The sequence below is a fragment of the Peromyscus eremicus genome, chromosome 1, assembly GCF_949786415.1.
Source record: "Peromyscus eremicus chromosome 1, PerEre_H2_v1, whole genome shotgun sequence".
Taxonomy (NCBI): Eukaryota; Metazoa; Chordata; class Mammalia; order Rodentia; family Cricetidae; genus Peromyscus; species Peromyscus eremicus.
The window spans coordinates 23154484-23179169 of record NC_081416.1 but is presented as its reverse complement, the minus strand read 5'-3'; the positions used below and the strand labels follow the sequence as shown (position 1 = coordinate 23179169).

General features: G+C 38.0%; 1 protein-coding gene across 2 annotated transcripts in view; it reads right to left on the bottom strand.

Annotated features, from left to right (window-relative positions):
- Positions 1-24686, bottom strand: part of LOC131896325 (cytochrome P450 2C25-like) — a 65078-nt gene that overhangs the window by 7259 nt on the left and 33133 nt on the right. Inside the window, exons 1-7 of one of the 2 annotated variants that reach the window (XM_059246917.1) lie at positions 17983-18160; positions 16587-16749; positions 16276-16425; positions 9945-10105; positions 7903-8079; positions 6294-6435; positions 1220-1407 (exon numbers count right to left, since the gene is read on the bottom strand). In XM_059246917.1, coding sequence (XP_059102900.1) covers positions 1220-1407; positions 6294-6435; positions 7903-8079; positions 9945-10105; positions 16276-16425; positions 16587-16749; positions 17983-18150 — 1149 coding nt within the window. In that variant the 5' untranslated portion in view covers positions 18151-18160. Of the gene's footprint in view, positions 1-1219; positions 1408-6293; positions 6436-7902; positions 8080-9944; positions 10106-16275; positions 16426-16586; positions 16750-17982; positions 18161-24686 lie in introns of those variants that run through there. The other variant, XM_059246926.1, reaches the window with a different exon arrangement.

Sequence of the window (24686 nt, the reverse complement as noted above, 5' to 3'; positions counted from 1 at the left end):
GGAAACGTTTTTAACTTAGTTTTATGCAAACAGCTCTATTTTAGTTTAAAAGTTCTAAAAATTTTATGGAAAAAATTATGGACAGAAATTTCTTTACATAGAAGTCATAAGCAATGTGTAGTAGAGAAAATCAATGTACATTTTTTATAGCATATACAGTCTATGACCAAGGGTAAACAATGCATAGAACTATAAAGTGGGTACAGAGAACAATCTTGAAAATAATATACAGACTTTTGTGAATAAAAGCCATCTCAAAGTAAAAATCTGTGTTCCTGGGACATGCTCAAACATAATTGGCTCCACAGTGAAGTATCTCTTATAAATTAAAAAATCAGACAAAATTTTTCATCTGATCTATATAACTATCAGTGTAATCCAAAAACATCAAAATTGATAGGGAGATATTAAATTTACAATTCTTCATCCTAATCAGCAATGATATAAGTGATGCCCATTGCAACTGGGTCTGTTCATCACTAGGCTTTAATTCATCAACCTGAAGAGCACAGGATTATGAAAAGCACACAGAAAAGTATTAATCCACATAACTTCAAATTCCACAAACATTTCAAGATACCTCATTAGAAATAATAAAATTAACATGTCTAGATAAAAATAAGACCAATGGAATGAATACATCAATTGTGTCCATTAAGCAGATGGAAAGAATAGCAGAAGCATTAGATAAATAACAGCAGAAAGATGATCACCCAGATATATCTGTACCTGAGAAGGTCTGCCCTCCTGATCATGAAGCAGTATAAGCCACCAGCAGCACCAGGTGACACAGAGTACTAGAACAGCACTGTGATCTCGGAGCATCAAGAACACAGAAGTGTCTTGAGACAGTTGTGTAGCTTGATCTGCTTAAGGGGCCCCCTGGCAGTAGGATCAGAATCAATTCTTGGAGCATGAGCAGACTTTTGGGAGCCCACTACCTATTTTGGGACACCTCACACAACCTTGAGTCAGGAAGAGGTGCTTAGACCTGACTCTACTAAATGTACCTCCCCATGAGAGGTCTTACCATCCTGTCTGAGGGAATGGGGGATCAGTTGGGAGGGGGAGGCTGGAGGGGTGGGAGGAGGGAAGAGGGAGACCTTTGATTGGTATGCAAAATGAATAAAAAATTTCTTAATAAAAAAGGAATAAAGATAGTTTCACATCTGAAAAAGAGAGCACAGAAGTTCAGCAGAGAAGAAAGGGACAAGCTTACCTTGGGGATAAGGTAGTTCCTGAACTTAGTGTCACAGGTCACTGCATGGGGCAGGTTGGTAGGGAGGAGGTCAATGAATCTCTGGACTTCATGAATCATGGCATCTGTGTAGGGCATGTGGCTCTTGTCCTGCATGCAAGGGCTACGGTGTCTGCCAACCACATGATCAATCTCTTCCTGGACTTTAGCTGGTTGGTCACCATGAGAAATGGGGGAATAGAAGAAAAGTGATATGTTTGGTACAATGTCAAGCCATACACAGCATGATGTAGGTGTTTCAAGAGAATTGTAAATGAGCATTTTTTTCATTCAGGAATATAAGAATTTATACATATAATTATAAAGAAATGCTGTGTTGTAGATTTATATCCTATCCTTATATAGATATTATAATAGCTCAGCATATACTTATTATTTAGTAGACATAACAGCAAATAAAGTATAAGTAATTAAAAGTATCAAATAAAACAGAATATAATTAGTCAACATGCTTTAGTCTGTGGTAAAGAACATTAGAAGTCATATGCTAAATGTGTATCCAAATGCAATATTCTTTCACAATCACATTCTAATGTATTTGTATTTATGAATATGTATGTGTTGCATGTGTACAATTTGAAAGGTTCTTCTTTTTTGTTCCCACACCCAGTAATGAATAAGTTCAACCACTTTAGCTACTTCTGAAATATATTCATATTTGTAAAATGTCAGTTTCTTTTCATATGCACAACATTTATGACTTTGAGATATAGGAGATGAAAATTTCAGCTATATCTACATCATCTACATAAACAAATACATATTAAATACACACATACAAACCCACACAATGCACACTCCCTCTTCCCCCTCACTTCATTAACAGTAGCATATTGGAACCTCATGATACTGAAAACCTGCATGGCAAAAAACCACCATCATTAGGACAAAACAACAGGCTACAGAAAAAGACTTTTACCAACTATACATCCAATAAAGGACTAAGATCCAAAATATATAAAGAATTCAAAAAATGAGATAACGGGAAAACCAATAACCCAACTAAATTAAGCAGAGACTTCTCAAAAGATTAAACTCAAATTGCTGAGAAAAACTTAAAGAAACTTAGAAAAATGTTCAAAAACCTTAGTCATCAGGGAAATGCAAATCAAAACTACTTTGAGATTTCATCCTACACCCCTCAGAATGGTGAGGATCAGTTTTTAAAAAATGACAGCTCATGCTGAAAAGAAGGGGCGCAAGAAGACATTTATGCATTGTTGGTGGGAGTGCAAACCTGTACAGCCACTATGGATATCAGTGTGACAGTGCATCAGGAAGAAGAGAATCTACCTCAAGATACAGCTGCACTACTCTTAGGCTTACACCTGACAGTTGCTTCAGCCTATCACAGAAATACTTGCTCAACCATGTTCATTGCTGCTTTATCGCTAGAAATTGGAAACAAAGTAGTTGTCCCTAAACAGGGGAATAGACTTTTTTAAATGGGTACATTTATACAATGGAGTGTAACTCAGCCATTAAAAAAGAATGAAATCATGAAATTCTCAGGTAAATAGAAGGGACTAGGAAAAAAATCACCCTGGATGATGTAATCCAGACTCAGAAAGACAAATACGGTATGCATTCACTTATATGTGGATATTATCTGTTAAATCAAGGATAACCAAGCTACAATCTGTAGAACCATAGTGGTTAGACATAAAGTAAGGGACTATGGAGGACAGATCTTGTTAGGAAGGGAGATAGAATATGTAGTTATGGATATGTTGGGGGTAGGCTTGAGCAGGGAGGGGAGACAAGGACGAGGGAGGGAATACAGGGAGAAATAGCTAAAATTCATGGCCATTTGAGGGATAGTATGGAATCTTAATACAGTGGGAAAACTTCCTAAATATATATATGAAACATATATGAAGGTTATCTAAATCAATAGCCAAATAATGGGGAGATGGGGCCCCAACTGAACATCTCTTGTAATCAAATGAAACTTCCAATACCAAGGTTAGGTTACATCTAATTGAGTTGTTGGTCAAAGGAGTTCCGCGCATATCTCCAAAAAACTCAGGCTGCTGCCAAGACAATAAGTTGCTTTCCACACACTGACAGCAAAGCCCCATTGCTGAAGCAGCACTTACACAACACTGTGAACATGGAGAAGTCAAGCTGATGCCTACATAGAACCTGCATCTTTGGTGCAGGAATGTACTTTACATACTGTCAAAAGAGAAACATAACCCCCAGCACAACAACAAATTCTTTGATCAAAAATAGTGTCTTGCCTGCAAGAAATGCTAGGGGAATAGTGGCATAAAACTTGTGGAAGTAACCAACCAAGAACTCATTTAACTTAAGGCTTGGTCCATGATACGAAACCCATTCCTAAAACTGCTTGCAGGCCAATAATGGGAGACTAGAGAGCCCAGGGACCTATGTTAAAATCAAATACTCGGTTTTAAAACAAACGTTAACAACAGGACACAAAACAAAAACATAGCAATAGAATGACTCCTAAGAACATTCTGTTATACTCATAGGTCACTGTCTTGCTCAGCCATCTTTAGAGAAGCTACATCTTTCAGTAGATAGCAACAAATACAGAGACCCTCAACCAGACATTATGCAGAGAGTGAGAGAACTTGGAATACTTAACACTAAATGGAATGTCTCTATCAAATCCCTCACCTCAGGGATCAGGGAACCCTGTGGAATAGGAGGCAGAAATAGTGGAAGAACCAAAGGGGATGGAGGATATTAAGAAAACAAGGCCCCATAAAATCAAAATAATCAAAGGACATATGAATTCACAGAGACTGAGGCAGCATACACAGGGCCCGCACAGGTCTGCATCAGGTCCTTTACATATATATATTATGGCTTCCAATTTAGTGTTTTTGTGGGGTTCTTTGATGTACAAATGAATGGGTCTCTGTTTCCTGTGCCTTCTCTTGTGTTCTTTTCCTTTGTTTGTTTTGTCCAATTCTGATGTATTATTTTTTGTTGTGTCATGTTATATTTATTACATTGTATTATGTTATATATTATTTTTAGAAGCATGCTTGTTTTCTAATGAGAGGCAGAAAATGATATCTGGAGTGAGAGGAGGTGGGGAGAAACAGGAAGGAGTAAAGGGAGGGGAAACCATAATCATGACATATTGTGTGAGAAAAAATACATTCTCAATAAAAGGAAGAAAAGAGCATATTAGATTATAGTAATTTCTTACAGTTAGTTTAATTGTAATCACATGAATATTATTCATTATCATGAAAATTATGATTATTTTTCCATTATTAGCAGTCCTCTTGATAAATGGATACCTTTTTATTTGTTTGTTATTTCCATTTCTTGACTTAGATTTATGCTGGAAATTTAGGTAGATATTTTTAAATGCTGGGAATATATACCCAACTAAAAGGAGCATTAGACTATAAAGTGTTTCTCTTTCATCCCTCATTTTCTGTTAAACACCTCCAGCACCCACATGGTAAATGCTGAATTGGGAGCTTCCCAGACCTGGTACCCAGCAACCTCTCTGGTACTCTTACCCACCAACAAGAGCTGTTCAGACTTCAGGAGCCCATGACTAACTGAGACTTTACTTCGGATATTAGGATGAAAAACATTCTCACAAATTTCATGAAGTAATGGAAAACTGAACAAAAATTATGGCAAACCTGGAGCTCTCATCTGCCTTTTATTTTATAGAATCATAAGAAACCAGCTGATCCTGAGAATTATGATGTAGTCTGAATGAGAATAGTTTATATAAAATTTAGGGCTCTCCCTGAAGGGTTCCACGCGTCTATTCAGTCCTGAAACTCCATGTGTGTGTGTCTTTGGTGAATATTTTGAATACATTCTGAATCATACATGGAAAATATTTTCCCTTAATGTGGTGAAGTAAGGAGTGCTAATTTATTCCTTTTGTCTGGAGGATAGAACCCACTGCTCATATTTATGGAATAAGGCAGAGAAAGGGTCTGATAGCCAGAAATTTGAACTCAAATGTTGGCAGCCTCCCCTTTCATCTCTATGCATTGCTCATTTCCTGTCAATAATCAATGTCTAGAGTAACGGGCTTCTTAGACTCAGTTTCTTTTAAGAATTTTATTTTCCTGGAGGGGGGGTCACCTGCTGAATACTCAGAAAAGCCAGCATCCTGTACACAGCTTTATTCTCTACTTAAACTTCTATTGCTTTGGAAGAGGAGTCTTCACTGGTCTGTAGATATAGATCCACAGCTTGTTTGTCTTACTACGTGCATGTTGATCTAACATTTATGTTTCAACATCATCTTTCATGCTCTATATTTTTTATTCATTATACTATTGTTTCAGTAATTTGCTGAAGCATCCTTGTCAGCTTATTGTTATCTCTTCCTATCATAAAATTTTAAATTTTGATTCACTTTTGTGCTTTTATCATGTAGTATACATTGAGCACATGAGGTATAGTGTGTTTCATATACGCTGGAACACTGGATCTATTTTAAACTACAGTATAAAAGAAAACACTATTGGTACAGTTGAAAAAAAATCATTGTTCAACAGAAGTTTAAGGAAATGGACTTCTGAAGTGAAAAAAATCCTACATTTTCTGCATTAATGGCAATGGAAAAATATTTCTAGAGAATCTAAATATTTTGAACACTTATCAGAGTGCACACTGTCTCAGCCAGACTCAGCACTTTCTAGGCTTTCTGCTTATGCTTCAGTGAGGTGAGTTTTCTTTTCTCCACCCAAAGTTAGATTCATGAGATTGAGGAAAGGAAACTGAAAGATTTTAGGTGATATGAAGACATATCTATTAATAATAAAAGAACATGTATCCACAGGACAATGTATCCTGACCACACCTGTCATAGTTTAACTTCCAGATAACTCACACACTGACCAGAATTTGATTGCTTTTCCTGCAGTCAGAGTCTGTTTCTGTTAGTCATGCTGTTCTTTACAGCCAGTGAGTGGCACAGGAGGTGAAGGACTGAGACTTCTCTAAGAATAACACAGACACTAGCAGAGTCTTTCCAGCATCCTACAGGAATGCTGTGAGTCACCATCTGTATCCTCACCTGTGACATGTGGGTGCTTCAGCAGGAGCAGGAGAGCATATCTCAGTGTTGTGCTTGTTGTCTCTGTCCCAGCTGCAAACAGATCACTCACAGTTGTTGCCAGATGTTCAAGTGTAAATTCTGATTGTTGATTGTGGTTTTCCTAAGAATAATTTGATGGAATAATCTGATAAATTCTTTATCAGAACATGTAATTACAATGGCTCTACAGTTTTTAACAGTTTATATATATTTGTTACTGCAAGTGTAAAATTTAAAGTAAAATTCCGTAGCTCCCATTACAAATGGTTGTTCTAACTGTATAGAAATTTACTGAGTTACTTGGGGTCTAGTTAATTTGACATGATGTTTTATTTATTTGCAACTATATAATAAGACTTCTCTACAAAATGTTTTATGAAAATGAAATTTGCTGCAAAGAAAGGAAAAAGTTCTGGAACAAAATGAACTTAGATCAATGGCCAAGATTTTATGTAAGTGCAAGGCAGAAATTGAAAGCTACATATACTGAGTCAGTTTAGATGATCCATTCATCATAGACAAATCTATACATACATAAATCACACAAAGAACTACTACAGATGGTTTGGAGGGAAAGGAGTGATAAGTAGAGGGCATGATGTGTTTTTTTTTCATAGTAATGGAATCCTTTCCAACTACAAGGAGCTGGTAGTTGCAGTGTTTTGTAATCACATGAAGTACCACTATAATGTAAGTGAAACATGGTTATAGCCCTGATATACCACTTTACATTCAGTGGTCTTTGTGAACTGGATCTTACAAATTTAAAAGGCACAAACTAGACAAAATAGTCTGTCAAAAGAAAGCAGCAATATCAGGGGACTCAGATGCTAGGATATTAAGTACTGTTACTCAGTTGCAGTAATGAAGAACTCAGGGTAGTGGACTACTAGCAAAAGACAAACTAAGATCACTGGAGGAGAATCCATGCCCACAACCAAACCCAAACATCTACACTCAGCTGATTTTTACTGAGTCCCAAGGAAATCCAAAGGAAAATTGTCTTTTGAATAAACTACACAATGCCAATGCAGATCATGCTGAGAGGATACCCAATAAATACCAATCCTTAACCCCTTTTGGTGAAAATTAACTTGAACTTATACTCAAAGCCTTACTCTTCCATACACCTACTCTTTCCCACCACATACCTCTCTATACAACACTCAGTAATTCTGAAATTAAGTCCTATATCTATCATTTTAAAATAAACACTATGGCCAGATCATCTTTAATCCACGAGATACACAGGAAATATAGCCATATTATGTGCATTTATGATGCCAATTTTCACACTGCCATGATACTTGGTTATCAGGTTTTCTACCTGATTAAAAATTTTCCCATCTTACCTGCCCTTTGTATTGTTTTTCTCCTCAGCTACACTTTTTAAGAACAGAGGGAATGTGCTCCAGTTAACAAATTCCCTTTCTTTTAACAGTATTCATATGGTGCATCCCAATACATAATAAATACTAAAACTGTTTTTCAAATGCTTCTGACTTTAAAACATCTCCAACAAACATTTCAGTGTTCAATTAACCACAAAATGCTGAAGTAAGAAAATAAATTAATATTAACATTTTACCTGCTTTTGTTTAATCAGGTAATAATCAATAAAGTCCCGAGGGTTTGCAACATTCAGTGATTCCTGATGTTCTTTTATTTTCTCCGAAATGTAACTTCTGATATAATCAATATTTTTCAAAATCGTGTGATGACTTCCTGGACAATAGTCAATTAGTGAAGGGAAATTATTGCAGACCTACAAAATTAGACCAAGAATTTTTTTGTTAAGATGTATTGCTATACTTTTAATCATGTGTGTGGTGTGTGTATGCATGTATAACTGTGTGTGCCATCTATGTGTGGGTGCCTTGGAGGCCAAAGATATCAGATTCCTGAGGGTGTGAGCCACCTAACATGGATACTGAAAATTAAAATCAAGGTCTTTGGAAGATCAGTGCACACTCTTAACCACTGATCTATTTCTCCAGCCCTTGCCAAAGAACTTTTTAAATGATTGTTCATATGAGGAAATACACATGTCTATAATATATATCAAGATCAATTTGGGTTTACAGATTCAGACATGAATGAAAAATGGTGTCCAGCATAAAGAAGAGATTTTTATTTCATGCATGGAGCAATTCTACATGATAGTAGAGAGATTTGGGGGAGAAATTCCTGCCTAAATATCAAGAATCATAATCAAGTTCTCACATTCATGAATCCTTTTTAGTATAAAGCATATTTATGAAAATTCAGATGGCTTATACCATTTATTTGCAACAAATCTGAAATATATGATGTAAATCATTTTCATTGACGGGTTTTCGATGGTGGCAGAAGTGAAGAGAGTTGGGTAAATTATTTATAGCAAAAGAGTAGCACATGCATATTTAACTCCTCAAACCAGCTTATGACATGAAATGAGTATTCAGAAGTGGGTGAGGCTCCAAGAGGCTTTGAAAGCAAAAGTGTACCAGAGCCCTTAGGGGTTTCTCTATGATCACAATCATTCTTTAACTTGCTTTTCTTTTATTCTTTGTGTCCCTCACACCATGCACTCGATCTCATCCCCTTGCATCCACCCTCTGCCCTTACAACATTCCCCCCCAAATAAAATAAAATAAAATAAAATAAAATTTAAGAGAAAAAATATAAGTGAGGTCATGGAAGCTGTAGAGTGACACAGTGAGTTATGCAGTACCCCTATTATCCACATATCTTAACTTGCAAGTGTTCACTACAAAGAGTCATTGATCTGGCTCAAGGCCTCTGTTTTCTGTTACACTATAAATACTGGGCCCTCACTGGGAGTTCTCTTGGATATTCTGTTTTGCCCTGTGCTGTTAAGATCTTGCAGCCCTGGGTCTCCGGGACTAGCCCCTCCACGTGCTCCAGCAGATCACAGATGAGGTGTATGTTGGGGTGGGCCAACTCATAACCCTTTTTGTGAACCTGGGAAGTTGCAGTATTGGCCAACTCTCCAGTTCTCCGCCATCCTCAGGCCTAAGGTGAGCTCTCTGGCACTGCCCTGGCTACTTCACCCCTTTAGAAATGAGCTGCTTTCATGCCCTCAGAGTTCTCTCTCCCACATCTACCATCAGCGCCAGTTCTACTGTGTTACTTAGGCAAGGTCATCTTCTCAACTAGGATTCTAGCTGACTACTCAGCGTTTCCTGGCAGATTTCATTGCCATTAATAATCTTGTTCTTTTAAGAGAATATTCTTTATAAACTAAAATATTCCTGCATAGTAATATGATGAAGATGTGTTCAGTCATCGAAAAGAGGATAAGAATTATGCATAGAAGAATATCCTGTGAACATCTGGCCACACTTCTAGATGTGAATGTAATAATACTTTGTACAGACAGTTCTGTGGACATCAGTTGGAAAATCAATGGATAGGGAACTAGCAGGATTGAGCCAACCTGGCATTTCCCTTTCAGTTTTGCTGTTTATGTAGCAAAGGGCTTAGATCTGCCTTCCAGATATTCTTTCGATAATATATTATTCAAAACCATGGTGTCTGCTCACCTCACTTCTTGGTCCATATGGAATTTGAACTATGAGAATGAAAGACTATAAGTATGTTTTAAAAAGCAAAAGATCTTGACTTTACCTGCAACCAGGGGGAGCTGAGAATCCTGACGTTCTCATTTACTTTTTCCATGAAGGTAAGAAAATCCTGATCGTTGTAATCAAAACGATTCTGGAAAATAATGGAGCAGATGACATTGCATGGAGCACAGCTCAGGATGAATGTGGGATCACAGGGTGAGCCTGGATAATTAGAAACAATTAGAAAAAATATCATTAAAACATACAAAGAAGACATTTTGTTTTTGTTAACAGATAAAGACTCTTTAGAAGTTTTAAACCATATCTAATCTACAATTTTACTATCAGCTAAGCAATTGTTATATACATAATCAAAATATTACTTTAATCTTAAAAATGAGTTGGCCTCAACTTCACTACTTAAATAAGAACAGCTCAAATCAGTCATACCAATTTTTACACCTTTATCTATCTGGTACTTGAAAGAAAACAAAAGATTTTATAAATCTTAAAATTCTAGTATTTGGAACACAATTGTTTCTCACTGAAATGTCTAATTAACACATAACACCCGGATTTAAATAGAGGAGTGTACACCTGGAAGATCTGCAGCCAAATATGTAACCAAGGAAGCAAGTATTGATCCAAGGAAGGAGGAAATGGCAACACTGCAGGAGAGTTCTGGTACTAGAAGAAAAAATGGGGAGAATTCTTCCTCCTGGTTACAGGACAAAAATGTGTAATCTCAAGAGCAGCCACTCCCATGTAAATTTGTTTGCATTACTAAATAAAATGAAAGATTTTATTGTACAGTTAAAATCCAAATGGGGGAAACAACATGAGTGTTGTAATAGAGACGTCCCTTTTCTCATTTCATCATTTAAAACAATACATTTGCTCCATAGGAAGTAAATGCAATATTTGAAAAGTAGACACAAAGTATAACAAGGTCAGTGCTAGACAGATAGCTCTGCACTCAGAGTACTTGCTGCTGTTTTAGAGAAACAAAGTTTAGTTCTGAGCACCCTCCTGGTGGCTCATAACTTTCTGTACCCCCAGTTCCATGGGACTCTGACACAATATTCTGACTTCTGTGGTACCAGACATACAAATGGTGCACACATGTATGTGCAGCCAACTTTTTAAAAATTTTATTTAATATTTTTTCATTTTACATACCAACCACAGTTCCCCCTCCATTTCCTTTTCCAGCCACATCTCCCACATCCCCCTCACTCCACCCTCCATCCACACATCATAGGGAATAATTCCTCTTTTGGAGAGTCATCACAGGCTGGCATACCAAGTTGGGGAAGGAACAACCCCCTCCCCCTGCATCAAGTCTGAGCAAGTTATCCCACCATAGAGAATGGGCTCCAAAAAGACAGTTCATGTACCTGGGATGAGTCCTGGTCCCACTGCAAGGGGCCCCATTTTATACATAAAATAAAAATAAACAACCTTTTTTAAAAAATTTTTTAATTTTTATTTTGCAATACAATTCAGTTCTACATATCAGCCACGGATTCCTTTGTTCTCCCCCTTCCCGCCCCCCTCACCTTCCCCTCAGCCCACCCCCCCCCATTCCAGCCTCCTCCACGGAAAAGCCTCCCCCGTGGACTGAGATCAACCTGGTAGACTCAGTCCAGGTAGGTCCAGTCCCCTCCTCCCAGGCAGAGCCAAGCGATGCTGCATAGGCCCCAGGTTTCAAACAGCCAACTCATGCAATGAGCACAGGACCTGGTCCCACTGCCTGGATGCCTCCCAAACAGATCAAGCCAATCAACTGTCTCACCCATTCAGAGGGCCTGATCCAGTTGGTGACCTCTCAGCCATTGGTTCATAGTTCATGTGTTTTCATTCGTTTGGCTATTTGTCCCTGTGCTTTATCCAACCTTGGTCTCAACAATTCTCGCTCATATAAACCCTCCTCATTCTCGCTAATTGGACTCCCAGAGCTCCACCCAGGGCTTAGCCATGGATCTCTGCATCCAGATCCCTCAGTAGTTGGATGAGGTTTCTAGCATGACAATTAGGGTGTTTGGCCATCCCATCACCAGAGTAGGTCAGTTCAGGCTGTATCTCGACCATTGCCAGCAGTCTGTTTGGGGGTATCTTTGTGGATTTCTGTGGGCCTCTTTAGCACTTTGCTTCTTCCTATTCTCATGTGGTCTTCATTTACCATGGACTCCTATTCCTTGTTCTCCCTCTCTGATCGCCCAATGACAGAGAAATGGAATGAGATCTACATGAACAGCCTGGACATGAGTGTAGGGCGAGGGTCGAGGGAAAGAGAGCTTGGGGGAGCGGGAGATCCCAGCTGGATCAATAAACAACCTTTTTAAGTATAACAAAGAAGGCTGGGGAGGAAGCAATAGGAAAAATGGGAATGGGGTGGCCAGAAATGTGATGGTGGGTGAGCATGTTCAAAGCACATGTTACACTTCTATGAAATGCTTTTATGAAGCCCACACTATATGCAGTTTTAGCAGCAAAAATGTTTTTTTTTTTTTAAGGAAGTAAACGATGATTATGTTCAATCAAATATTACACAGTGTATTTGGGCAAATGTGTGGTTTATAGATTTGTAAACACTTTCCAAATTACTGTTATCAAATTGCTATGCTGATATAATGCTTAAAATTTGTGTATCACATATGTGTATGATGTTATAGGTCAAAAACTCATAAGGAAATTTCTTCTTCCTGATCTATTTTTATTATTTGTGTGCATCTGAGAGAGAGTGTGTGTGTTTGTGTGTGTGCATTTGTGTGTGTGTGTGTGTGTCTGTGTGTGTGTGTGTGTGTGTGTGTGTGTGTATGTGTGGTATATAACTGGGGAGGCTAGGAGAACATGAATCTCATGGAGCTGCCTGACGTGGGCAGTGGTGGCCAACATCTTTAATCCCAGCACTAAGGAGGCAGAGACAGATGTATGACTGTGAGTTTGTGGCCAGAGAGATCTACAGAGTCCTCCAGTACTCCAGGACAACCACAACAACACAGAGAAACTATGACTGAAAAAAAAACTATATATATATATTCAGTCACCTTCCTCTTGGTTAATTTTACTGAACTTTTAAAAAATCTGGTTAATCTTTTCAAAGAAACAACTCTTCATTATTTCTCTGCATTATTGTTTGTTTCCACATCATTAATTTATTTCATCCTTGATTTTTATTATTTCTTGCTGTTTACTTTTTTGTTATTGTTTTGATTTGAGAAAAGCATAGCTCTAGTTGACCAGGAATTTATTAAATAAACCAGGCTTGCCTCAAACTCATAGATATCTACCTGTCTCTGACTCCTGAGTGCTAGGATTAAAAGCATGCAACAACACATCCAGCCTTCTTCCAATCTATCTTCTTATGGTATTATTTAATCATTTTTGTGTAGGTTTTTAGGTGCATTACTAAATTATTAGATTATTGAGATAAATAAGTTCTTTTAGATTTCTAAAATTTTTGACATAGGCTAGCTCTTACAGTGCTGGAAGGTGCTATGTGGACTACCAGAAGAGAAAAGTAATGATCAATGTCACCCAGCTATAAACTCTGCAAGTAACAATAACAACTTTCCTGGCAAGACATATCAGCTGGTTCCACAGTAAGCATGAACACCATGGAAGTTACAAACAACATTCTTCTTTGCTTTAAGGCCTGTTCTGTCAGATAAATCCCATACTTGGCACCATTATCAGGTAGAGGCCCTGTGCCTAGACATATCATCATCCTTAGGGAAGAACCCACTATCACTCTGCTAAATGGGCATAGTATTAATTAACTACAAATAAATTATCATGATATGTGGTAATATTTTAATTGTGCTGAAGTGTGATTTTATTTGTATGTTAATAAATAACATTGCCTGGAGATCAGAGGTCACGTAACAAGGTCACATAGTGATAAACAAGAGTCAGGCAGTTGCAGCACACACCCTTAATCTGATCACATGGCAGGCGGAGTCACTGTGGAGTCAAAGACACAGCCAGTGTGGTGACATGAGCCTTTAATCCCATCCCAGTACCAACTATAGAGACCTGGAGGTCTGTATAGACAGGCAGTAATGAGGAAGTCATGTGGGGGGCTCAGAGCCAATGTGACGTCAGAACAAAAAGGCAGTAAAAACATCAATCAGACAGGAAGAAACTCTCTGTGAAAGCTAAGGTGGTAAGATAAGGTAGTCTTGGCTCTTTGCTAGTTCTCTGATCTCTTTGGCTATTACCTCTGCGTTTGGTTCTGTGTTTCTTATTTATTAAGACTGTTTAGAAATTCCTCTACAACGGTATCTACTGATTCATGCATCTTTCAACCCATATCAGCCAAACTCCTATTTGCAGTAGATGATGATTAACGCAGAGACCCACAGCCACTCAAGGCACAGAGCAAAAAAAGACAATGGTATGCTCACCCATAAATAGGACATCCATATCTCACTGCTCTTTCCTAAGACTTGGTAATCATTATGGAAGAAGGGACAGGAAAAGGCAGAGGTGGTGGGTGATGAAATGGAAAGAGTGTCTCCTGAACACAGCAAGGCAACTGCACATGTCAGTTTAAAAGAGTTCTGACAACATTCACAAGACCCATGTAAGTTTAAGTGAGATCAAATCACAGTATGCAGAGGGGAAGTGGGTACAAATCAGACCAATAGTCAAGAAGCTACTGGCTGTACTTAGCTCTTGAGACAAGGTGAGTCAGTTTTCTTTAAGAGTGTAGCCCCTAGTAAGTCAAACAAAATCCAGAAGAAAACCACACATACAAGTTATTTCTCAACCACCATCAGAGTAGCTTCTGTTTACAATAGATTATAATGAACACAGAGGCTACAAATGGTTAAGGTACAAAGAATAAGAGATTGCAAAGTGTTCATCCCTGAATATAAATTATGTGCTGCACCATTTCCTCAAAGACTCAAGGATTATTGAAGAAGAGGAGGCAGAAAGAGGGTAAGAACCACAGGTGGTGGATGACTACAATTAAATGATGTCTTCTGGGCACAGCAGGGCAGATACATATATGAATTCACAGAAAATGTGACAGTATGCACAAGACCTGTGCAAACCAAAGTCAGAAAAAATCCTAGCATGGAGATGGAAGCTGAGCTTGATGTAATACCCCTAATGGAGGTGTTATTGGCAATCATTAGTTTCTGGAAGAGGAAGGATCAGTTTTCTTTAAGAGTGTAGCCCCTGATAAATCAATCATGAATTGGTACAAAGTCACACATACAAGAATATTTGAACAGCACAAATTGGCCTTTGTGGAAAAACTAAAAAAAAAAAAATGGTCAGGAAAAAAAGGTGGATAGATGTTGGAAGAACTGGGGGAGGAGGGATGGTTATGATCAAATAGACCACAACTCCTACATCTATGACTCAGGAAACATCACAGAAGAGGAGGCAGAAAGATTGTAAGAACCAGAATATCAAGAAGTCTACTATAAAACAGTCTCTCCTAGAAATGATTGTAAACCAAGACTGGAAAAACAGCAAAATCAAAAGATGTGCTAATGTGGAAAGGGAAAATGTGCACAGTCCTACCCCCAGACAGGGAACTCCAACAACTAATGACTCCTGGGGTAAGAATAATTATCCTCTCCAACGGTTAACCTTTTTTATTGGTTTTCCAAGTGCAGAATGGTCAGCCCTGAAGTCTTATGTATGATATCCAACAGCAAAGAGTACTCAAGATGTTGTGTATGTCTGTGTGCATGTACATACATATATACAATAATAAAGAAAAAGGAACTATCAATTTGAGAGTGGGAAAGGCATGAGAAGGGTACAAGGCAGGGCATCTGGGATGGGATAGAAGGAGAAAAAGGGAGAAATTTGGTAACTCAGTTTCAATTAAAACATTTTTAAACAAGTACTGAATTCTGAAAGCACTAACAAAAATTTTCTTAAAAAAATCATATGGGTCAAGCACAAATCAGGTTTGGTGGATATTAAAAAAAGAGACAGCACAAAGTAGGGTAGATAGCAAAGTGGTATGTATGTATCTCAGAGGAGTTGGTAGGTGATTATGATCAAAACACATTGTATAAGATTCACAATGTAGTAAAAAATTTTAAACAAATAACAATACAATTTTGACATCATGCTATAGCCCTCACAATAATTAATGAAAATTCTATTACACTCAGCTAAGAAATGAAAGCCATAAATCACATCATTGTTACCAAGGACTGTAAAAATTGACCTACTGCTCAGTTAATTTGCTCTAACTTGTAGAAATATACAGAAATACATAGTTTTGCACCTTAACAGAAAATTAACATGAAGTTCATTGTTTCTGATTTAAAAACAAAGAAAAATTTTAGAGAGGATGTGATCAACATGACATACACACATACATAGACTAACATGTAAATGCATAAACCTACACTTACCATTGGTTTTCTTCAGTTCCTCCACAAGGCACTGTGCTTCCTCTTGAACACAGTCCTCAATGCTCTTTTTCCCCATGCCCAAATTCCGCAGAGTCATGAGTGAGAAGCGCCTTATCTCTTTCCATCTGTTTCCATGGCTAAAAATGATTCCTAAACCAACAGGAATAGAAATTACATAGTTCATCTCAGGAAGAAAAAGGATATCGGAGAGGACACAACTATAGAGAGAGGCCCAACCTGAGCCTTCAGGAACAAGTCAGACCTCACTGTGAATGCTTCCCAGCTCATACATGAACATGCACACTACTTACCAAGGCCTTTATTAATTCTTTCAGCTATTGGGAATCTTCCTCTTCCAGCAAACTCCTCCCCATGATCAATCAGAGCTTCCTTCACTGCTTCATACCCATGTAACACCACAGTGGGCTTCATGCCAAAGTACAGGGTGAACACAGGGCCATAGACTTTTGAGAACTAAAAATTAGAAGGAAAAGTAAGGGGTAATTATCATGTGTGGATGGGTATAATGTGTTATGTGATGGCCCAACAGTTGATACCTAGATGACCATTCATCATCACATCAAATTGTTCAGCCAGTCTCTTGATAATGTTTCAAAAATTAACTGCCAGAGTTTTCCAAATTCATTTTTTTTTTTTGCTGAATTGCTAATGAATAACAGACTTAATGTTAATAGTTGGTTTTTATCATTTGATGTCTGGGCAATTTGTTCTCCATGTTCACGCCATATTGAATTAAGTATCAATGCCCAGATAACTACTTCAGGGACAACTGTAAATCTTTTCTTATGGAATGTAGCCCCATGATGAAGAGCAGAAATCCATACTGAGTATCCCAGGTTTGATCTATCATTGCTAAAAACACAGAGAGTGGGTACTACCAAAGCTGCACACAGCATGAGCATCTGCTAAGAGAACAAGTTCTTACTCTGGCACATTCATGGTACCAGGCATAGAATAAAAGTTAATTTGGATAGCATCAAATATGCCTGGCACTTTGATTAGTTCTTTTATTCCCTGTGTTACTCCAAATCTACAGATATTTTCTTTTAATAAAGCACCAGTTCTTCAGAGAACTTCATACAAAAGGCTAATACTAATAAAGACACATCTCCAAAGTGCTACCTGACTTGTTGAATGATATGATGTGTCCTTTACTGGAGATTTTCAGCCAAAAATTGTGGGAAATGATTATAAAATAAAGATAGGAAGAAATATACACAATTTTGCAATTTCCCAAATTTTATTATACTATACAATGACTCAAAATTTCTCTCATTTATAATAGAAAGTTCTCCTTCCTCAATTTCTGTTAGTAACAAAGTTGAAAAGGCAGAAGGCACATGAGAATTTATATGAGTTTTTTTACTTTATGATCAAAATTACAATACTATTCCAGCCACTTCTGAAAATGTATATAAAATAACATTATATAGATTATACCATTTGAAACTTAGAATATAAATGTATATAAATAAACATGTATGCATGTAACAACAATAAAGAAGAGGTCATGAATATGAAAAAGAACTAGAGGGGTTGAGGAGAAGAAAGGGAAGGGGGAATATGTTATAATCTCAAAATAATAATGGTGTAATTTATTATAATATGAAAATAAAAGATATTTTAAGAGATGAGTTCAATTTATCTTTCCTTGCAAAGGACTGGAGGATCATAAGGCATACTTACTTTGTTAAAGGATTGATTGATGTTCTTCACATCTATCTGGAGGAAATTGCCAATAACTGGGAGAGGAGTAGGGCCAGGAGGGAGCTTCCTTCTCTCAGAACTCTGTCTCCAGAGTGAGAGCAGAAGCAGACAGGAGAGACTGAGCAACAAGACCACAATAGGATCCATGGAGACCTTTCTCACTGACACAGCTGTGATCAGGCAACACAGAGCATTTATAACACTACTTTCTGAATCAACATGATGTCATAATTGACTAATCAGTTAGATACTCTTTAATCTCCCTTTTGAGTGGACTTTATCCTAGTAATAAAGACAAAAATAAGATGTTCTTCATGCATGTCCTTGGTAACAGATACACATTAGAGATTTTGGCTTAATTTACTGGTTGATGACCAAATATTGTAATTTAAAATGCAGTCCAGATGTTTAAATGGTGCCATTATTCTTGAAAAATATGAGATTAATGAGTGGATACAAGAAAATTCCTCAAAATTCGATTCCATTAATTCCATTGATTCTGAGATTAGTTAACAGTTAAGGACTTTCTGACATGATGAGTATTTTGTATGAACTATGAAATAAGTTTTCTATAAACAAAGTCTCATTGTGTAGCTCAAAATCACTATTCATCTACTTTATCTTCTCAGTGTTAGAAGTCCATCATACCAGGTTTAAATGTATATTTTAAATACTTGTTTGTTGGCATAAACATATGCCCATACATTCTCAATAGGTGTAGCCTTATAAGTACTTAATAGACTCTGAATATACAACTAAGTTAATAAAGTGTACCTAGTGCTACTCAGACATCTTAAATGAAAATCCTTCACTACTGTACAATACAGTCATGGGAAACCAAGATTATTTTTGTTAAATGGTGACAAGACAGAGAACTGTCACATAGTTCATAGATGAATAAAAAAAATAGAGCTCAATGTGATTTTCTGATGGCCATAATTGTTATCTTTATTAAAATTACTTTTTTATTATTGGAAATAGATTCTTGTCTGATACCATACATCCTGGACACAGTTTCACCTCCCACCTCTCCTTTCAGCTCCCTCGTCTTTCCTCTCCCCTAGATTCACTCCCCACCTGTTTTCCTCTTTAGAAAACAGCAGGCCTCCAACAGATGATAGCCAAACATGACAAAAATTTACAATAAGACAAGGCTGGACAAGGCAACTCAACAGGGGGAAGAGTTCCAAAAGTCCCAAGACAAGAGTCAGAGATAAAACCACCCCTATTATTAGGAATTCCATGAAAACAACAAGGTATCAGCCATACAATTACTTTTTTTTTTCATCTCCAGGTAGTTTATTCTTTTTTTTTTTAATTTAATTTTACATATCAGTCACGGATTCCCCTGTCCTCCCTCCTCCTGCCCCCCAACCCATCCCCCATTCCCATCTCCTCCAGGGCAAGGACTCCCATGAGGATTCAGCTCAACTTGGTAGATTCAGTCGAGGCAGGTATAGTCCCCTCCTCCCAGGCTGAGCAAAGTGTCCCTGCATAAGCTCCAGGTTCCAAACAGCCAGCTCATGCACTAAGGACAGGTCCCAGTCCCACTGCCTGGGTGCCTCCCAAACAGATCAAGCTAATCAACTGTCTCACTTATCCAGAGGGCCTGATCCAGTTGGGGGCTCCTCAGCTATTGCTTCATAGTTCATGTGTTTCCATTAGTTTGGCTATTTGTCCCTGTGCCTTTTCCAATCATGGTCTCTACAATTCTCAGTAATACAATCCCTCCTGTTTCTCGCCGATTGGACTCCTGGAACTCAACCTGGGGCCTGGCCATGGATCTCTGGATCTGCTTCCATCAGTCATTGGATGAGAGTTCTAGCACAACATTTAGGGTGTTTGTCCATCCTATCACTAGAGTAGGTCAGTTCGGGCTTTCTATTGACCATTGCCAGTATAGTCTATTGTGGAGGTATCTTTGTGGTTTTCTGGGGACCTCTCTAGCACTTTGCTTCTTCCTATTCCTGTGGGGTCTTCATTTATCATGGTCTCTTTTTCCTTGTTCTCCCTCTCTGTTCTTGATCCAGCTGGTATCTCCCACTCCCCTAAACTCTCTTTCCCTCGATCCTTGCCCTTCATTACCGGCCCCTCACGTCCAGTTTGCTCATGTAGATCTCATCCATTTCTCTGTGGTTGGGAGATCCCTGTGTCTTTCTTAGGCTACTGTTTTCTAGGTTGCCTCCATGAAGTTGTAAGTAGCAGGAAGACATTTAAGAAATTGCTCAACATCCCTAATCATCAGGGAAAAGCAAATCAAAATGACTCTGAGATACCACCTTACACCCGTCAGAATGGCTAAGATTGAAAACACTGAAGACAGCTTATGCTGGAGAGAATGTTGAGCAAGGGGAACTCTCCTCCACTTTTAGTGGGAATGCAAGCATGTACAGCCATTTTGGAAATCAATATGGCGCTTTCTTAGAAAATTGGGAATCAATCTCCCCCAAGACCCAGCTATACCACTCTTGGGCATTTACCCAAGGAAATCTCAATCATACCACAAGGGCACATGCTCAGCTATGTTCATAGCAGCATTGTTTGTAATAGCCAGAACCTGGAAACAACCTAGATGCCCTTAAGCTGAGAATGGATAAATAAAATGTGGTACATATACACAATGGAGTACTACTCAGCAGAGAAAAACAATGACATCATGAGGTTTACAGGCAAACGGATGGATCTAGAAAAATCATCCTGAGTGAGGTAACCCAGACTCAGAAGAACAAATATGGTGTGTTCTCACTCATAGGAGGATACTAGATGAAAAACAAAGGATGACCAGCCATACAATTCTTAAAAAAAATATATTGGTATTGGCCTCCTAATTTCACTCCAGAAGTGAATCTAATTTGGTAAACTGAGCACAGAAAACAACATTAAATAATTACATAGAAGGTAGGAACTCTGGGTTCTTGACTTTATAGTCTCCCCTGGAGAAGTTGTCCTGTAGTTTTTATTCTTGTCTTAAATAGGGTTACTATTGCTGTGATGCAACACCATGACCAAAAGCCAATTGGAGAAGAAAGGGTTTATTTGTCTTACACTTCCACATCATTGTTCATCATTTAAAGAAATCAGAACAGGAACTCAAGTAGGGTAGGATCAGGTTCTAGAAACAGGAGCTGATGCAGAGGCAATGGAGGCTTGCTCTTCATGCCATGCTCAGGCTGCTTTCTCTTAGAATCCTGGACCACCAGCCCAGGGATGGCATCACCTACAATGGGATGGGCCATCCTCCATCAATAGCTGATTTGGAATATGCATACACCCAGATCTTATGGAGGTATTTTCTCAGCTGAGGCTTCCTCCATTCAGATGACCAGCTTGTGTTCACTTGACATAAACTTTCATCACAATTATCTAACTGTTAAGTATTTTTAAAAAGATTCAAATATTAGTGAAATGATATGTATTATTCTATTTAAAATGGCAAATCACAAACAAAAGGGTTAATTTGCAGAGATGTCTTCATATTTGCTCTAAACTGACTAAGCAGATATTCCTACAATTTACTAACATGGAAAATTGTCTTTTGAGGCTAATTTAAATAATATTTCATAAATCATATTATACAGATTCTGTGAATTTTCATGAAATGCTCACACCCCTATCTCTTCTGATTCTTTCTACATTTCTTTGTCTAAGCCAAAATTATTCCCTCTAGGGATATAAAGCTGAGCCTTGGAGATTCACTGCTTTGGCAAGACAGAGACTACTGATAGTAGAGCCAGGATTTGAGGCCTCATCCCAAACATTTCCCTCTATAAAGACATTCAGTTCTAATGAACCCATAAGCTTTGACTGTGCACTGTGATTCAATATCGAATTTACTCAGCGACAATCAAAGGAAACCCGAGTTTAGTAAATAATTACTAAAATAATTAAATTAATAAAATAATTTTTAAAAGTAATTTTCAACATGGAGTTCAGAAAAGTTTTATTTTAATGATCTTTCTAATCTAGTTAATAATTAGATCATCTTATGTTTATGTAGAGGTCAAAAAAGTTTGATTTTTATGATCTTTAGAATGTAGTTAATAATTAGCTCATCTTATGTTTTTTTGGAGGTCAAAAAAGGTTGATTTTAATGATCTTTAAAATCTAGTTAATAACTAGATGATCTCTTGTTTACATGGAGGTCAGAAAAGTCTGATTTTAATGATCTTTACACCTTTAGTTATACCAAGTCTTCTTGCCCTGTCATCTTGAGCAAAGTAAGCAGAATTTATTGTCTGACTCATGTTGACCTAAAATCCCAAGAAAAAAATAAAGCAATAAACATTTACTGGACATAGGCTAGACTAGAAGGAACAGGGGTTATGTTGGAACTATATTGAAAGTTGGTAAATCTTAACTGGGTAAAGTCCTAATGGCTTCTATACCCAGAGTTCTAGCTGAGGACAGAGCCTGTGGAACAGAGACATGTGTCCCATCCTCTTGTATTTTCCATGAGAATCACTGTGGCTGACTGCTCAAATCTTGAGCTACACATCAACCTCAGAGATAATCAGTACACAAGCAGCACGGCCTTGGTCCTTCCTCGATGCTGAGCTGGTCTCTCAGCTGGTCTGAGCTAAGGGTTCAGGATGGGTTACAACATCAGCATTGGTTTCAAATAGGCAGCCATCTGGGCATCCCATCTTTCCCCCAGCCTCAGGAAACACAATATGTAGTAACTGTCTTTAGAGGAGAAAGTGGGAAGTGGATGCCAAGTTGTAACATAAAAGATTACTGTTGTAGAGTATCTACCAGAGAAGACAGCTCAGACATGAGTTTGAGCCAATAGAAAGTCTTTATTAGGCAGCCAGTGACTACACTGGGTGTTTGGGATCCAAGGGTAGCATTTCTCAGGGTGAGTATTTTAAGCACAGAGTGCATATACTGGGTTGACACACTTCAGTTAACAAAAACAGTTAGCAAGAAGCTGAAACTACAAAAGGCAAAACGCAAAGTTAGTCCATTTAGACACTTTCCTAGAACTTGACCTTGATAGATTAGGTCTTTGTTTTTATTTTAGCAGGTGGTGCTGTCTATATGCTGAGTTTTGTGGCCTGAATGGTACTTCCATCATAAAGTCAGTTGTGCTAAGGTCTGGGGCTTGTTACAGTTACTGTTGGTCCCATCATATTTATTGTGTCTATTACCAGGCAAAATCATAAAGTGTCTGACCACAGATTGGTTTCTACTCCAATCCAGAGAACAGACTATCCACTTTTTAAAAAGATATTTTAAATTTTCATGAATAAATGGATGATACTCATACTCTTTTCCCATCTTCTCCTATATCTGCTCTTTATTCCAAACAGATCCAACTTTGTGTCTTCATTCACATTGCTGGGATTTTTAATCCATAGGGTCCTATTAGTGCTGTCTATCCAGGCTTGGGTATGTGTTAGCTGGAGAATTTCTCTCAAGGTGCCATCAAGCCCGGCAGTCCCACAATCCCTGTGTAAAATAATCATTCAGATGCTTATATTACTTATAAACTGTATGGTCATGGCAGGCTTCTTGCTAACTGTTCTTATATCTTAAATTAATCCATTTTTATAAATCTATACCTTGTCACGTGGCTCGTGGCTTACCGGCATCTTTACATGTTGTTTGTCATGGTGGTGGATGGAAGTGACTCCTCCCACCTTCCGGTTCTTTCAATTCTCCTCTCTGTTAGTCCCACCTATACTTCCTGCCTGGCCACTGGCCAATCAGTGTTTTATTTATGGACCAATCAAAGCATTTGATACACAGACCATCCCACAGCATTTGTGACAATCAACTGTAGTGTATCACACCTACAAGAGGCCACACCCTTAAAGAAAACTATCCCTCCACCAGAAGCTAGTAATTACTAATAGCTTCTCAGCTAGGGGTGGAGCTTCATGTCCATTGTCCATCTCCAAGTTGAGATTTTGTCTGGCTTGAACTTGGTCAGGTCTTATGTATGTTATTACTACTGTTCTGAGTTCATATATGCCTTATGATGTCAGAAAAATGTTGTTTCATTGTAGTTATCTACTACCCCTGGTTCTTACACTATTTCTGCGTACTCTTGCCAATCAATATCTGAGCCTTGGCAGGCGTATGTGTGTGTGTGTGATATTGGTGTCCCACTTAGGGATGAGCACCCGACAGTCACTTATTCTCTGTATTTTTACCAGTTATCATTCTCTGTATGGACTGAAATCTAGTGCAAAAGAAGTTTCTGTGATGAGGATTGAGAGATTTACTTAATTATGGTATAATGAGAATTTGATAGGAATTGGCTTAATACTATGTCCCATTAGCAGAGTAATAGTAGTGGGTTCTCACAGAGGGCCTATGAACATGTCACAGGTTCTTGTCACTAACAGGTGTGCTGGGTAATGATTCCATCTTCTGAAGGAGCCCTTAAATCCAAACACAATATACATTCACATAACATTTGTGCCACTGTTTACCAGTAGACACATCTTGCCAAGCAGTCATTATTATAGCTCACAGCATACACAGCTGAATAAGATTGATTAATTTTTTCTTCTTGCAGCATGCATAGCACCTTCAGCAACAGAGATGAAGTTACTAGATCATCATTAGTATTGTTTCTCCTTGTTCTATAGCACAAGTATGTGATGTCTTCAAATCTTCAGTGTTAGTAGTACATCTTAGTGCTAGGGATGTCTTTCTTTATGCTGTGAATGTGTGTT